This window comes from Vulpes lagopus, chromosome 7, assembly GCF_018345385.1.
Source record: "Vulpes lagopus strain Blue_001 chromosome 7, ASM1834538v1, whole genome shotgun sequence".
Classification (NCBI taxonomy): Eukaryota; Metazoa; Chordata; class Mammalia; order Carnivora; family Canidae; genus Vulpes; species Vulpes lagopus.
In genome coordinates this window covers 13608967-13625027 of record NC_054830.1, presented here as the reverse complement: position 1 = coordinate 13625027, position 16061 = coordinate 13608967, and the positions used below count along the sequence as shown (strand labels likewise).

Sequence of the window (16061 nt, the reverse complement as noted above, 5' to 3'; positions counted from 1 at the left end):
GATTCTCTCTCCTTTTTCTCACTGGCCCCTCCTCCCTTAAATAATTTTTTTAAATTTAATAATATGTCTCCATCTTTCTCTGAGTACTTCCTTACTTTTAGCACTGCAAGATGTTCCATGCTTGGTTTGGGATATCACTGGAATCAGCCATCTCTCCAAAGATCCTGGTTCCTTTTCTTGGAGAATGGTATTGAGAAACCAAGGTCTGGGTGCTGGGTGTGCTCACTGCTACTGGGGTGTCTGCTCAGAGACCCTCTCGGCAGCAAGAGTTAAAAAATATACATATGTATACTAACCAATGCATAAACATTTATATTTCTATATGTTCTTTTTTATGTATACTGAAAACCATTAGTTCATACTGATTCAAAGATGCACTTTAAGTGAGATAATTCAAGTTAAATGCATAAACAAAACAGGGCAAATAGTACTTGCTCAATAAATGTTAGCAATTAATTATCACTAGTCGTTGAGGTCTTATGTTGTGTATATGATATGTTTGCATCTAATTTTTCTATGTCTCAGTTTATTAACTATGAGTGATCATAGCATTTGCCTCTTAAGGTTGTTGAGAGCTTGAGAGATCTCTCAAAAGCCCTTGGGTACATGGAAGACTCTTTAAGACCCCTGAAATTAAACATATTTGAGTTCTAATTCTAGCTCTGTCACATCCTAGCTGAGTAGACTTGGGCAAATGGCTTAACCTTATGAAAGCATACAGATTAATTCCTTATAATAAGGCTTGGCCCACTATAAGCCCTTAGTAAACTGAGGATGAAGTATTATTACTCCCATATTCTGCTGCCGTCATTCATTGAAAAGTTAATGAGGACCAGGATTATTATATATTTAGTTCAACAGTATTAAAAATTGTTCAGTAAGCCCTCTAGGCACTTCCCCTGGGGGTGGCCCATATTCTGGGGATCCAGAGAGTACTCAGTCCCTGCCTAGCCCTGAGGATCAAAGGACACAGTCTGACACAGACAATCCCAGTACCAAAGAAAACAATGCAGGGCTATAAAGAGGAGAGACTCAAGCCTGGAGGAACCTGAAGAGTGGGGTATGAGGACTCATTTGGGGGCAAGGAAGTAGGTACATCTGGATGGGGTTTTGAGGTAGCATTAGGAGTTTTCTAGGTTCTGACATTCAGGACTGAGAGAATTACAGGAGCAAAGGTAGGATGATGCGAAAGCACATAGTGTGCCTTTGACTTCTGTAAGAATTGTGGAACTCTGTGAGTCAGGCAGCAGCCAATGCTGAGGGAAGAGCCTGGGTAGGGCATGCTGGGAACCATGGTTCTGTCTGAGGGCTGCAGTAGAAGAGGCCCAGACTGGAAAAAACAAGCTTTTCCATTGGTCCCTCAGGCTCTGTTGGAAGCCAGGAAACATTTATCAGGGTCCTGGAAGGGGTGGGGGCTATAAGTCAAGGTTAAAGGGACTTGGCTGGCCCCAAATGTTTCATACACAGTGGAGTAGAGACAAGAAAATATCTTTTTTCTTTGTGTGTTCAAGGGAGAGGGTGAAAAGTGATGGGAACACTCAGACCAGTGATAGAGACATTCTTGGGGGGAGGCCTAAGTCTGGAAATTGGAAGCCTCTCTCTACCATTTTTTAAGTTTTATTTCCTATTTCATGCTTATCACAGTTGCAATTCGATACTTATCTGAATCATTATGCAATATCCAGCTCCCTGGGTGGAATAGAAGCTCAATAGAAGAGACCTGGCCTATATTTTTTTTCATCACTGTGACCTTGAACAAGACAATTACTTTCTTTGTGCCTCAGTTTCCCCATCTGTAAGATCACAATTGTCTTACCGAAAAGACATGCATCCAATCCTAAAGAAAGCAAGAACAGGGAGAGAAAAGGAGCACAGAGCAGGTGATTCAGAGAAAACACACACAAGAGCTCAAATTTAAGTCTTCATATGTCAATAATCATATTAAATGTAAATAGGCCAAATGCTCCAGGTAAAGACAAAAATGGGTAGACTAGATCAAAAAGGAAAACCCTTCTGTGCTGCTTACAAGAGACACACATACAACGTAAGGGTACAGAAAGCTGGAAGGTAAAGGTTGCAAAAGGATAGAGCATTTTTTAAATGAGCCAAAAGAAAAAAAAAATACTGAGCCAAAAGAGGACAGATGTACCACCTTAATATCAGACAAAGTCCACTCTAAGGCAAAAAGCATTGAAATAAAGAGAAGCATATCATAACAATAAAAAGTCCAGTTTACCAGGAAACTATGAAACAATTGCAATACTACTAGGCAGTCAATGAGATGGCCTCCAAATATCAACCTTTGTCTCATAAGGCTGATGGGAGGATGAAATATACATGAAGTGTTTGCCTTCACTTGTGAAGTCTGAATGTCAGTTATGACTATTATTGTTGCAATAGTTGCTGTTATTAGTTTATATTTAACTTAGTAGTTTATTAGTATCATTGTTTATTGCAGTTCTTCCAGCCTTTATAACAGAGGTGGGGCTGGATGGGTAAGAGACTCCGCTATGTAGATAAAAACACTGAGGTTTAGAGATGGTCAGGGAATAGTCCAAGTCCCTCAGAACCATGGGTGACCCAGGGTTTATTTGATGTTCTTTCCCAGGAAATTTCTTATATGTCCTCACTGTCCTAGCACCTCTTTGGCTAACTGGACTGCTTTCCTACCAACCACAAAGATTTCCCTGAATTTCCCCCACCCCCTCTCTTTTTATGCCAGTCACTGTGTAGGCCTCAGTGCTAAAACAATGACAAACAACAGACTCTTCCCAGACTATGGGGGTTTTCCAATCTAATGGGCAAGGCAGAGGTAAGTTAAATAATGGCACAGACATAAAATCAGTTACAAAGTAGAGGTTTATCATGTTAAGAGGACAGCCAACCAGACCTTGTTTGGGAAGGTCATTGAGAGCTTCCTGTAGGAGGTGACCTTGGAAGGAGCTCCAATCTGACAGGTTAGTTGCCTCCAAAAGCAGTTACCTCCTCCAGGGTTAGGTACCTCCAATAGACAGTGACTCATTCATTCATTCATTCATTCATTCACTCATTCAATTATTCACCCATTTATTGTACTCCCATATCATAGGTGCTAGGCTTCATTCAAGGATGCAGTGGAGACAAAACAGGAAAAATTCTTTTCCAGGATGGAGCAGCATGGGATAAGGGGAGGGAAGCAAAAGAATGAACAAGATCATTCTGTGCTTGGGTAACTCCTGGGAAGGAAGTAAAACAGAGTGAGGGAAGAGTAAGTATTTCCCCTTTTGCAAAATAAGATCCATGAAAACCCATCTAATCGAAGCTGCCACCTTCTCCTGATGCCATGGGTATCTTATCACCCCTCAACAGAGGGTGCAAGGAAGGAAACTCCTTCCAGCAGCCCTCCTGGCTCAGTCGTTCACCTATTAATTGAGCTCCTGTTCGCAAAAGGCACCCTCCTGGGGATTAGACAGTCCACACGGGGGGCGGGGGTTCCGTGTACCCTTGGGTGATCGCTCCCCCTCGAGACCTTGGGTCCACATCTGTAACTAGGGCTTCAGGGTGGGTTTATCCAACAGTCCCAGAGCTGCCCTGACGGTCAAATCGGAGCTCCTCAAAGAAATGCCTTTTAGGACTGTCCTCCCCAAAGTGCCCCCACCCCACAATGTGAAAGTGCATGGATGGGGGTGTTTATCCTCATTTCGCAGATGAGCGGGATGAAGCTCAGACCGGAACGGTGAGTCCCGCTAAGCAGCGCGACACGGATTGGCTAAGGAACTCCTATCCAGAGAGCCCCCTGCCCCCGCCCCCGCCCGGGGTGGAGGGGCAGCCTCTGCCCCTTTAAGAACGCCCCGCGGAAACAAGCAGGAAGGGGGTGGTGCTTGCTCCCGCGACGGATGCACCCTCGGACCAATGGGTGCTGCAGTCGCAGCAGCGGCGGCCAATGGGCACGGTGGGGGCGGGGCCGGGCGCCCGAGCCTGGTTCCCGAGGCGCGGCGGCCGCGGCTGGGGGCGGGGAGGGGGGCGCAGGACCCCAGGCGGGGGTCCCGGAGCCGGAGGCACGTGTCCCGGGGCGCCGGCAGGGTTGCGCCGGCTGGGGGCGCTGCCCAGGCCGGGGCTGGTCTGGGTGCCGGGGCGGCGGGGGCTGGGGCCGATGGGCGGGGCCAAGGGCCGCCGGGGGGAGGCGAGCCGGGGGGTGCGGAGGGTCGGAGTGCTAGAGGGGGCGCGGCCCAGCGCGGGCGGCCGGGGGTGGGGGCCGAAGGGGGCTGAGGGGAGTGGGTGGGGGCGGTGCTGGCAGAGAAGTGCAGGGCCGGGGCCCCGAGGGTGCGGGGGGTCGGGGGCCCCAGAGTGGTGGCGTCAAACAGGCATGAGGCGTTGGGAGCTTGGGTGGGAGGTTGACGGAGAGCCAGGTCGAGGCGAGGGGTGTCTGGAGGGCGTAGGGTGTTATGCGATTGGGAGAGGAGCGTCTGGGGACATCAGGGTGTTTACGGGTCGACTGAGCGGCTCTCGGGGGAGCTGCCCGGGTTGGGGGCGGTGGTTGGGGGAGGGGGGAGAGCGACTATGCGGGCGCAGGGGATTGTGGGGGTGGGGGCAGGGAGGGTCTCAGAAAATGGGGCTGGAGCCCGGAAGGAGCAGGCAGGTGAGGGTTAGGGAGATGCTGTGGGTTAGGATGATGGCTAGGCTCTACGACCTCCGAGCTTGGGGCCTGGGGGAGAGGGGGAGTTCTTGGTAGCCCGAGGAGGGGACTGTAGAATGCCGTGGGGGTCTTGACCACTTCTGTACAGGAGGCTACTTGGAGAGAGTGGTCAGGAGGCTCTAGGAGAAAGGGCTCCCAGGGAAGGGTTTGCGCCAGGGTCCTTGGTATTGGGGAAGTGGCATTAGAGTCGGTATGGAAAGAAAAGGCTTGGGATTTCTAGTGGCAACCCTTAGGAGAAGAGGCAGCTGGAGGTAGGGAGTCCTGGTAAAAAATTCAGTTCCCTTTGGGCTCTAAAAGTAGACTTCCTGAGACTTCAGTCCCTCTAACAAAATCCCAGTACCCCCTCTGGGCATTTAATCAGATAAAGCCCCAGGTTCAAATTCTGTCCCTTGCAGTTGCCTTGCTATGTGACCTTGGGCAAATGGCTTTGCCCCTCTGGGCCTCAATTGCCTTTTCTGCAAGATATGGTGTGGAGAGGGGAGTGTTTTCTACTTCTCTGGGTATTTGTAAAAACTATAAAATAATTAGCTGTAATAACAGTTATTATTGTTTGGGACTGACTGATGCTCAGGGTTTGATGTGTGGGGTCAAGCCCAGGTTGTTCTTTACCCACCGTATAGATGAGGAAATTAAGGCCTGGAGCCTCCAAGTCACATAGCAGATGATTGGCAGCATGGTGAATGGATGCAGAGAGGAATTCTTACCCCATCCATTCCCCCCACCAGGGCCAATTCCCGTCCCCCCAGCAGCATGGCATCCTGTGCTGAGCCCTCTGCCTCAGGGCCTGAGCCCACTGCCCCACCGCCTGCTGGGGTCCCACCACTTGAGGACTTCGAGGTGCTGGATGGGGTGGAAGACGCAGAGGGCGAGGAGGAGGAAGAGGAGGAGGAGGAGGAGGAAGACCTGAGTGAGCTGCCACCACTTGAAGATGTGGGGCAGCCTCCACTGGAGGAGGCTGAGCAACCTGGGGCCCTGGCCCGAGAGTTCCTGGCCGCCATGGAACCTGAGCCCGAGCCCGCCCCAGCTCCGGATGAGTGGCTGGACATCCTGGGTAAGGAGCAGGGGTGGCTTGGGTTGACCCTAATGGCCTGGACAGCTCAGGATCAGAAATGACCTTGGCCTAGGCCCTCCTCTCCCCTGAGCCTCCTTTTCCCCTTTCTGCTATGAAGTAGATTGGAAGTTAAACATGTAATCACGGTGATCGCCAGCCACCGGCAACTGGTTGAGACACTTCATATTTAAGAACCCCTTTCATTGTCACATGCACACACGCACATGCACATTGTGTTATGTTCCTGTTTCCCAGAGCTGCTAAGAGTGGCTCAGAGAGGCTTAGTCACCTGCCCAGGGCCACACAGCCAGTATGTCAGGTGCTGGCAACTCCCAGCCCCCACTGCTGCTTTTTTTAATATTTGTCTGGTGAGTACTTGTCCCCTGAAAATGTGTCTGGGGGTCAAATAGATCTGTGAACATCCTATTTTGTTCAGTCCTCTGTCTAGCTCATTGTAACTGCTCAGAGAAGTCCTGCAAGGAAGAAACTAGGGGAACCCACACACGTGGCCCACCATGTGCCCCATGATAGCAACTCTGGAAACTAGAGAAACATATTGCTACTGGTGCTGATATCTAGTATGTTAAATAATGTTAGAATCTGCTAATAAATGTAGCAGTAAAACATCATTAATCGGATCACTGATACTAATATTAAAGCAATAGTATCGTATAATACTGATACTGATAACACAGAATTGTTACTAATATCATCTCTACTGCTAATAGAAACATTACTTCTAAAAATAACACCAGAAAAAAAAAAAAGAAAAAAAAAAGAAAAAAAAATAACACCAGGTAGTATTTACTAAGCACTGGTTCTGTGCAGGGCCTGTGCATCATATTTAGCTTTTAGCATCATATTTTACTGTGCACAGTAACCCTCTGATGTAATTCTTACCATATTCCCATCTTACAAATGAGGAAACTGAGGCTCAGAGAAGTGGAGGTGTTTGCTCAACAGACAGCTTCCTTTGCTATATTAGAATTTAGGAAGGTCTTCTCTACTGTTATTAAGAGCTGCCTTGCTGTGCCTCTAAGCACAAACCTGACTGTCCATTTATATTTGAGCCAGCTGCTTTCTGAGGTCAGAATTTGGGCTTCCGTACAAGGATATTGAGGCCTTGAGAGGGCATGTGATTTGCCCAGAGTCTATCCTGAATAGAGGTAGGGGCTGCTTGTAACCCTACCAGCACATCCACCATTAGTGCCCAGGAACTTAAAGACACAGGATTCCTAGGGATCCACTAGATCAGTGGTTCTGAGACCAGATATGGGGCATATACAAGCTGGGGAGCTGTACAGAAATTTGGAACATTCTAGAATATTCCAGAATATTAATAGATATTTCCCTGTCCCTCACCTTCAGTCTACGGTCCGTTCAGAGTTATGGTATATTCCAGACTAGAATAGTATAGAATCCAGGTAAATGTCAGAATATGGGTGATTGCAGGTGATATTACGATGACAGGCCTCACAGATATAAGCCCTCACTTGTCTCAGTGGTTGTTGTGGGATGACATTAGCTATCTTTGTTTTGGGGGTTCCTTGAGTGGATTCGTGAAGGTGCTGGGCCTCATGCAGGCTCAGTGGCTGTTGGCCATGGCCATTTGGCCATTCCTTTGATTTACGGGGGCATGGAGGAAAACGTGGGCTGTGAGGCAATTAGGGGCACTTTGCTTATAGGTCTTCTCGCTCTGTTTAACTTTTAAATTTGGTGACATTGTGCTTTGGTAGGGACTCACTCCTGGTGTCACAGGCACTCTGCTAACCAAGCAAAGTGCTCATTGGGTGTCACCAGGGGGCCCCCTGATGACCCCATTTCATGGCGAGGTAAACTGAGGCCCAAATGTTGAAGGGCTGGATTGGAGCCAGGAGAGGGAGTGGAGGGTGGCTCCAGAGTCTTTTCTGGACATCCCTGTCAGCCTGACTCTGCTGGGCAGGAGGACTTTTCTCAGCTCTTTGCCTTTGCTGTCTTAATTTTCTTAAGGTAATGGTCATGCTGGCAGCCATTATCATCACCCTTTCATGCCTAGTGTCCAGCCAGGGACTATCCCAGAGGCATGGGGTCACTTATCCAGTAAGTGGCAGGGCAGCTGTTTGAGGCTCAGCAGGGTGCTGGAAGAGGAGTGCTTGGGGAGCAAGCACCCATCTAACCTGCCCAGTGACAGACTGCTTGTCCCTGATTCCCCGACAGGGAATGGGCTGTTACGAAAGAAGACGCTGGTCCCAGGCCCACCTGGCTCGAGCCGCCCAGCTAAAGGCCAGGTGGTCACTGTACAGCTGCAGACCTCGCTGGAGAATGGCACTCGGGTGCAGGAAGAGCCAGAGCTGGTGTTCACCTTGGGCGACTGCGACGTCATCCAGGTAGGAGGGGGCAAGGGGCCTGGCATCTGGCCTAGGGCCCAGTGGAGGAGGCTGGGGCTGCGGCTTGGAGGGGGAGGAGGTGGGCTGGGGGGCAGGGAGATGTGGGGTCAGAGCGGGAATGGCATTGCTACTCTACCTGAGCCTGACTCTCTTGCCCCCACATATCCAGGCCCTGGATCTCAGCGTTCCACTCATGGATGTGGGGGAGACAGCTATGGTCACTGCTGATTCTAAGTACTGCTATGGCCCCCAGGGCAGGTGAGAACCTGTCACCAGCAGGATCCCTCCCTGTGGGGGACCCTTTTGCTTATATAGAAAAAGAAACAGACTTAGGGAGGGGAAGTCACTCATAAAGTCAGGTAGCTCATGGGTGGCAAGTCACTTCCCTTTTGCTTTACTGAGGAGGGGGTGACGGTGGGGCCAGCTCCCAAGTCTTGAGCCTTTTCCCCCCTGCTCCCTAGCCAACCCAGTATGACGGGTTCATTCGTAGCGGCCGCTGGGTCTGAGTGCTGCTCTTGCTCCATCCCCCAGCAGGAGCCCATACATCCCCCCACATGCGGCCCTGTGCCTGGAGGTGACTCTGAAGACTGCCGTGGATGGGCCTGACCTGGAAATGCTCACAGGGCAGGAACGTGTGGCTTTGGCTAACCGGAAGCGGGAGTGTGGTAATGCCCACTACCAGCGGGCCGACTTCGTGTTGGCGGCCAATTCCTACGACCTCGCCATCAAGGCCATCACCTCTAGCGCCAAAGGTGACTGCCACATCAAATCCCCCCACCCCCTGTGAAGGCATCCACTAGTGCCAGAAACATCAAGCCACAGAGGGCCTCAGACTCAGAATGTTCTGGAGTATTCCAGAATATGGATAGATGTCCAACTATTCCTAACCTTTAGGCTAGGGTCCACTGTAGACTTGTGTGGTATGTCCCCAATCAGTGGAATGTTGCAGAACTCAGGTAGGTGTTAGAATGTGGGTAACTGTAGATCGTCTCAACTATGTGCCCTGTGGTTAAGCCTTTGCGTTGCTTAGGCTCTATCTTACAGACCCTTCAGGAGTGCCCTGAGGATGGTGCTGGTCTTGGCCCCTGTTAGAGATACAGAAACTGAGACGGGAGAGGCTTGAGGTCCTCTGAGGAATAGATGGTGGAGGCCCCGCCCCCAGGAACTCAGAGCCCCTCTCCCCAGTCTCTTGTGACTAAGGTTCTCTGAGGCTCTCCCCACCCAGTCCCCCTCCACCAGGGCCTGGGTGACACAGTGTGTGGGGTGCCTTTCCCTGGGGGTAGAAGCCAGCTGGCCCTCCACATGGGCGGCTGTGGGGGCTTGGCAGCATGGTGACCACTGCCATGGTTGAACGCCATCCTCCCACAGTGGACATGACATTCGAGGAGGAGGAGCAGCTCCTACAGCTGAAGGTGAAATGTCTGAACAACCTAGCGGCCTCACAGCTGAAGCTGGATCACTACCGTGCAGCGCTGCGCTCCTGCAGCCTTGTGCTGGAACACCAGCCTGACAACATCAAGGCTCTTTTCCGCAAGGGCAAGGTAAGCTGCAGGCTGCAGATGGATGGACCACAAGCTGTGGGCAGATGAGCATAAGCTACGGCTGGGCAGGCTAGTTCCCCCCAACCTAGGACAGCGGGGCTGGTTCTAAACTCTGGATTTGAGACAGGCATAGGTGTCAACCAGCCAAGCTCTCTGGGGTACAGGTAGGGATACTGAGTCCCAGACAGGTGCTGGGGTGTGGCCTGAAACACAGCCATTCATTGACTGAGGCCAGACTTGAACCCTAGGTCTTAGGTTCCCTCTTATACCTGACACTACTTAGCGGCCCTTTGGTGACTGCTCTTTGCATATAATCCTCTGTGGTTCACTTGTCTCACGGAGTGAAAGCCAAGTCCTCATGGCAACCCTTGGGGCTCTGAGTCATCTGGTCCTCCCACCATTGCCTTCTACCTCTCCTCTTTCTTTTCTCCATTCCTGCTCAGCTTTCTCACTGCTTGCTGCCCAGGCCAGGTCTCTTCCCACCCGAGTGACTTTGCACAGGCTGTGCTCTCCACCTGAGATGTTCATACGTCGGATCCCCCCATGGATCCCTCTTTCACCTCCTTCAGGTCTTTGCTCTGATGTTACCTCCTCAGGAAGCTCTCCCTGCCGTGCCCACCTGACCCCCTATCCCATCTTCATGTTTTCCGTGTTGCCGTCAGCACAGGCAGGCGTCATCGTGGCTGTTATGTCCCTTACTAGGAGCTGGAGATTTTGTGTGTTTCACTCACTGGTAAATCTCTAGCCCTGCAAACAGGGCCAGGTACACAGTGGGAGCCCAGTAAGTGCTATGGAATGTAGGGATGAATTTTGCCTGTGTAGACTTGATCATAATTGGTTTTGCCCCATCTCTGTTCATCCCCACCCCTGTGTCTGTGTGTGTTTTGGGGAGAGGTTCAGCACCTTTCAGCAGTAAACTAAGGAAATTAAAATACAAGCAAACTGTAGGGGCAGCCCCGGTGGCTCAGCGGTTTGGTGCCTGCCTTGGGCCCAGGGCGTGATCCTGGAGACCCGGGATCGAGTCCTGCGTCAGGCTCCCTGCATGGCGCCTGCTTCTCTCTCTGCCTGTGTCTCTGCCTCTCTGTCTTCTCTGTGTATTCTCATAAATAAATAAAATCTTTAAAAAAAAATAGTGTTAAAAAAAAAAAAGCAAACTGTGGGTCACCTAGCCTGTTTATGAGAGGCATGAATAGGGCCTCCTTCCAACGAGCATTTTTTAAGCACTGTGTGCAGGTGTCTGTGTTGAAATGTGGAAAGAAGATGCCATCTCTATTTTTCTCAAGGATCTATAATCTTCTTGGGGGTAGTGGGATTATCTGATCATGTAGCCTCACACACATTTACATTGCCAGTTTTAGGTTACAGAAACCTACTCAAACAGATTCGAGGGGATCCCTGGGTGGCGCAGCGGTTTGGTGCCTGCCTTTGGCCCAGGGTGCGATCCTGGAGACCTGGGATCGGGTCCCACGTCGAGCTCCCGGTGCATGGAGCCTGCTTCTCCCTCTGCCTGTGTCTCTGCCTCTCTCTCTCTCTCTCTGTGACTATCATAAAAAAAAAAAAAAATCAGATTCAAGCAAGAGGAGGAATTAATAGTTTATAAAACTGCCAAGTACAAGGGGCTTGCTTCAGGCATGGCTGGATCCGGTGTTAAACAATGTTGTAGGGATGCTTTGCCTGATTGCTGTAGGTTTTCTTCTCATGGTGACCAAGATGCTTCTTCCTGTCCGCTCAAAAGTTCAAGGCTTCCATCCTCCCTGCTTAGTATCCGGTTTCTCAGTGACACCAGAGTAGTTCCAGCTGGATCTCATTGGTTGGCTCTGAATCATTCACTGTAGTCAAAGCTTTGGAAATGTTCAGTTGGCTTCTTGAGCCAGCCAGGGTTGAGGCCACCACCCAGGTTTCCTGCAAAGGATGAGACTGACATGCAAGGAAAGGAGCAGATTGGGATGACACTGAACCCAGTGGGCACTCATGTAGTTCTGAGGGCTTGGGAAAGATATGAGGGTGGCTGGATCCGTGGGGTGATTGTTGGTGATAGATTTGGGACTAGTCAAGGTGGCCAGGAGCCTGGCAGAGCTGAGTCTTTTGAAGAAGATCATGGTCTCTTGTGATGCCATCCATTTCCTCCCACAGGTGCTGGCCCAGCAAGGGGAGTACAGTGAGGCCATCCCCATTCTGAGGGCAGCCCTGAAGCTGGAACCTTCCAATAAGGTGAGTAGAAAGGAGGCAAGCTTGGGTCTTGCCCTGCCATCCTGTGGTCTTCCCCTTGTCCTTTTGGCTGCGGCTCTCCCTATGGTGCCCCAGCCTGGGCAGTGACAGCGAGGGGGTGGGTGGCCAGAGAGCCCCAGCCGGCTTGCTGAGACTCCCATCACCCCTGCATAGGTAGTCTGGGCTCACCTCTCCCAAAGGAGTCCCAGAGCCAAGGGTGCCACCAACATGGCCAGTATCAGCAAACTCAGCTTTTCTCCCCAAATCTTCCAGTGTTCTGGCCACCTTGTGCTCTGCCCCATCCACTGGTTACCTAGGGAGATAGAGGTGGCAGTCCAGTTTGCTGATGCCCAGGGTGGGGCCGATGGAACTTCTATGGCCCAGTGGTCCTAGCCCCAAAGTGACTGGGGGCACCAGAAAAGCAGCACATCAGAAATGATGGTCAGGTTGGCTGGTGCCACTGTGTGTTCTTAGCCAACTGACACCCGCCTCTTGTAGACGATCCACGCAGAGCTATCGAAACTGGTGAAGAAGCACGCAGCCCAGCGGAGCACGGAGACTGCCCTGTACCGGAAAATGCTGGGCAACCCCAGCCGGCTGCCTGCCAAGTGTCCTGGCAAGGGTGCCTGGGTGAGCGGGGGCTGGCAGGCACAGGGATGCTCTCAGAGGAGGGGCAGGGGCTAAGGGCGGGGCACACCACGTAGAAGGAGTTTCTTCATTTTGCAAGCATTGTCAACTGGGCTGTGTTGGACTACACGGTACACAGAGAAGCCTCAGCCCCATGCGGCCAGGGCTAGAACAGAAGATGGAACACAACTTGGAGGGCCCAGGGTGGGGAATGATAGCTCTTCCAGAGGGGAAGGGGAGGTGTTCTAGAACAGGGGACATTTGGCTTGAGTTTTGATGTATGAGTAGGAGTTTGCCAGAAGGTGGGAAAGGCATTGTCAGGCAGTGGTTTGCTGGGAGGCCTGTTTGGACCATGTTGGTAGCTGAAGCCCGGGGTATCCATCTTGACCGCCCTCCAGCCTTCTCTTCCCTCCCCTTTATCCACAGTCCATCCCCTGGAAGTGGCTCTTTGGGGCGACTGCTGTTGCCCTGGGGGGCGTGGCTCTCTCTGTGGTCATCGCTGCCAGGAACTGACCACCCAGGCGGCCACCACCCCCTCGCACACCATGGACCCCACCCCACGCTCCCTAACTTCCCCAGGCTCCCTGTCCACTGCCCTGTCTGATCTAGCCCCCTCCTCTGGGGCGAGAGCAGTGAGGTATGGGGGCCATGTGGCCCCAGTGAGCCAGGAGGGACTGTGGCCCTATAGGAGGAAAGTGAGGCAGGGCCTGGGCTTCATATCCAGCCAGGAGGGAGGGGGCCCTCATTCCTCCAGACCCAATTCCCACCCCCACCCCCTTGGGTTAGGTCTCAACAGAGGCCAGTTTCTCCTTCCCAACAGGCCTGGGGGCAGCCCTTTCCTAACTCAGTCCCTGTCCAAGCGTCAACCCCTGCCCACACCGCCTGCTGCCCTCTGTCCAGGTTCTCCTTCTGACCCCTCCCGTGAAATAAAGCCTCCTACCCCGCACTCTGCCGTCTCCAGTACCTTCTTCCACTGTCACTTGGGGCTGGGCCAGAGATGGCCCGTGTCACATCCAGGGCCATGGACCAGAGTGGAGAGTGTCTCCTCTCGGGCCACCATGGCAGCAGACCTGATTTACAGAGGGGGAATGGAGGCTGGAGAGGTGAGGTGATGCTTTCAGGGTACCCAGCTGGATCTCGCAGGAGTTCACACACAGCTGGGCTGGTTCCTCCACTTTTCTTGTCTCTGTTGCCCCATCTGAAAATGGAGATCCTGACAGGACCTAACTGGGGATGGTGCTGAGACCTCAGTGACCACAGGGGGCTGGCTACTCTGCAAACTGACAGCTCCGGTCTGGGTAGCAGCATAGCCAGTGCAAAGGTCCTGGGGCAGGATTGAGCCTGGTGCATTCAGAGTAAAGAAGAGTGTGTGGTCAGCAGAACTGGATCCTGCAGGGACTAGGGGGAAGGGTTGGGGTTGAAGCTAGGAGTTCCCCTTGATCTCCTTTAGTTTTTCCCCCAACCTGGGGCTGTAGGTGCTTTTCCCATACATGCTGCCACCAGAACAGGCAGAGCCAGTGTTCCAACTTCTGTCAGCACAGCACCTGAGGCCCATCTCACGGCTTCATCCTGCCTCCGGGAAAGGGGCTCTTTGGGAATAGGTCACCACAAGGGTCTGTCCTGCACCTGTCTCCTAAGCCCAGGAGGGAAAGCCACCGGCCACAGCCACCCAGTAGAAGGTAGCGGTTAGGCCTTGAACTTGCCTGCTCCTGGCCTCTGCTCTATGAGCCATGAGGATGACTCTGGACACAGATCTGTGGGTAGCTTGAACCTACTCCTCCTTTCTACACCATTCAGTCCCTTGAGGGTTGTACTTTATACTCAGACAGGAGGGGGCTCTGTGGGTTGTGCTGCCATAGGGGCTGTGGGTTGGCCAAGTTTGGGAGGGGGCAGAGTCCCAGGTAGGATACCCCCTCCTCAGCCTTGCTGACCTCAGGCTAGGAAGCTGGCCTGGACTGATGACCGTGGGCTGGCTAGGGTGACTTCCTGGCCTGGGTTGTGAGGGTCACTGCTGCCACCATCCCCAAGTACTGTTTATGTGCTGGCATGGCATTAGTCTACCAGGGACCCACAGTGGCTTCATTTCTGGGCCCATTCTTCACATATTCTGGAGACAAGTCCTATGTTAGGTAGGTATATTGTGAATATTTTTTTCATTCTGGGGCTCACTTCATTTTCTTAGAGCAGACGTTTTAAATTTTGATGAAGTCCAATTTACGTTTGCTTTTCTACCATTCTGTGTGCTTTTTGTCAACATTTGCTGAACCCACTTGGTAGGGATTTTCTAGGCTTTCTTTTAAATGGTTTATGGCTTCAGCTTTTCCATGGAGATCACGATTCACCTTCAGTCAATGTTTGTATACAATGTGAGGTTGGAGTTCAGGTCCATTTTCCGTATAGCCTATCCAGTTGTTCCAGGAACATCTGTGGGGAAGACTTTCTTTTCCCTAGTGAATTTCTGGGGCAGTTTTGTTAAAAATCCGTTGATGACAAGTGTGAGTCTTCTGGCCTCTGCTCCATCCTCAGGGTCTCTGTCCTTTTTGTGGGTCCCTTATTGGGTTGCATGCTCTCCTGAAGGCTGTAGCTTTTTAGTAACACTGGAGTCAGGCTTTGCTCCAAAGTTCTTTTGGTTGTGCCCATTATTAGCTGAGCAGACCAAGGCCCAGAAAGGAGGGTCCCATCATCTGGAAACAAAAGGCAAGATTAGGCCTAGGTCAGCCTGCCTTCAGAGCCCATGCTCTGACCACCAGCCAGTTCTGCACCTCCTTACAACTTCTAGCTGGGAAACAAGCAGAGAGGCTTTGAATGCCATGGCCAGGAGTGTGAACTTTAGTGTATTTATTCCCTTGGTCATTCCATCCTCAATGGTCTGAAGGGGGCGGGGGGCAGGGTGTCCAGGATGAGGGGCATGGAAGTTTCTTTGAAGACCCAGGAGTCCTTTGGCAGGCGTGAAGAGTGCTCCTAGGACTGGCATGGCATGGGCAAAATTGTGTTGGCGAGGCAGTATGTGATACATTCAGAAGACAGCTAGGATGGATTTTTCTTAAATATGAAAACACATACCAGTGCTTCTCGTATACTTGGACTTAGGCTGTGACTCAGCATGGCCCTGCCCTTGAGGGCTGCAGCTCACAGTGGGCTATGAATTTGAAGTGAGCATGATAGAATGAGCTGTGTGTGTGTGTGTGTGTGTGTGTGTGTGTGTGTGAGTGGGAGGGGAAGAGAGCAAGCCTTCACATCTGAGCACTTCAGCGGGGCATCCTTTGCGTGCCTCTATGTCATGTCATCGTTAAAGGATAGCCTCCTGGGTCACCCAGTGTGGGACCATTAGGTCCCTGACTGCCTGTGTCCTCTATTTCTCATGGTGGAACTCGCCTTCATGCCTTTCCATCCAGGTTCCCCACCAGCCTTCAGGGGTAAGTCTGCAACCCAGGCTTGACCAATCAGAACATTGTAGCCCTCTGGCCACAGTACTGGCACCAAGATGGTCATGTGGCCCACAACAAGCCAATCAAAGCCTGCTCTGATACTTCTGGAGCCAGAGGGAAGTAGGTACTCTTCTTCTAGGGGCTGCTGAGCTGGTTGATGATGGC

General features: G+C 51.7%; 1 protein-coding gene across 2 annotated transcripts; it reads left to right on the top strand.

Annotated features, from left to right (window-relative positions):
• The first annotated feature begins 3920 nt into the window (after nt 1–3920).
• FKBP8 (FKBP prolyl isomerase 8) lies at nt 3921–13414 on the top strand. Of its 2 annotated transcripts, none has more exons than XM_041764061.1 (9): nt 3921–4037; nt 5401–5726; nt 7923–8092; nt 8262–8350; nt 8627–8844; nt 9461–9633; nt 11767–11844; nt 12340–12471; nt 12895–13414. In XM_041764061.1, exons 2-9 carry the CDS (start codon nt 5426–5428, stop codon nt 12979–12981), a joined length of 1248 nt encoding a protein of 415 aa, XP_041619995.1. In that variant the 5' UTR covers nt 3921–4037; nt 5401–5425; the 3' UTR covers nt 12982–13414. The 2 variants fall into 2 exon arrangements, with proteins under 2 accessions (XP_041619995.1, XP_041619994.1); XM_041764060.1 differs by having other exon boundaries at nt 8624–8844.
• The last annotated feature ends 2647 nt before the right edge of the window (nt 13415–16061 follow it).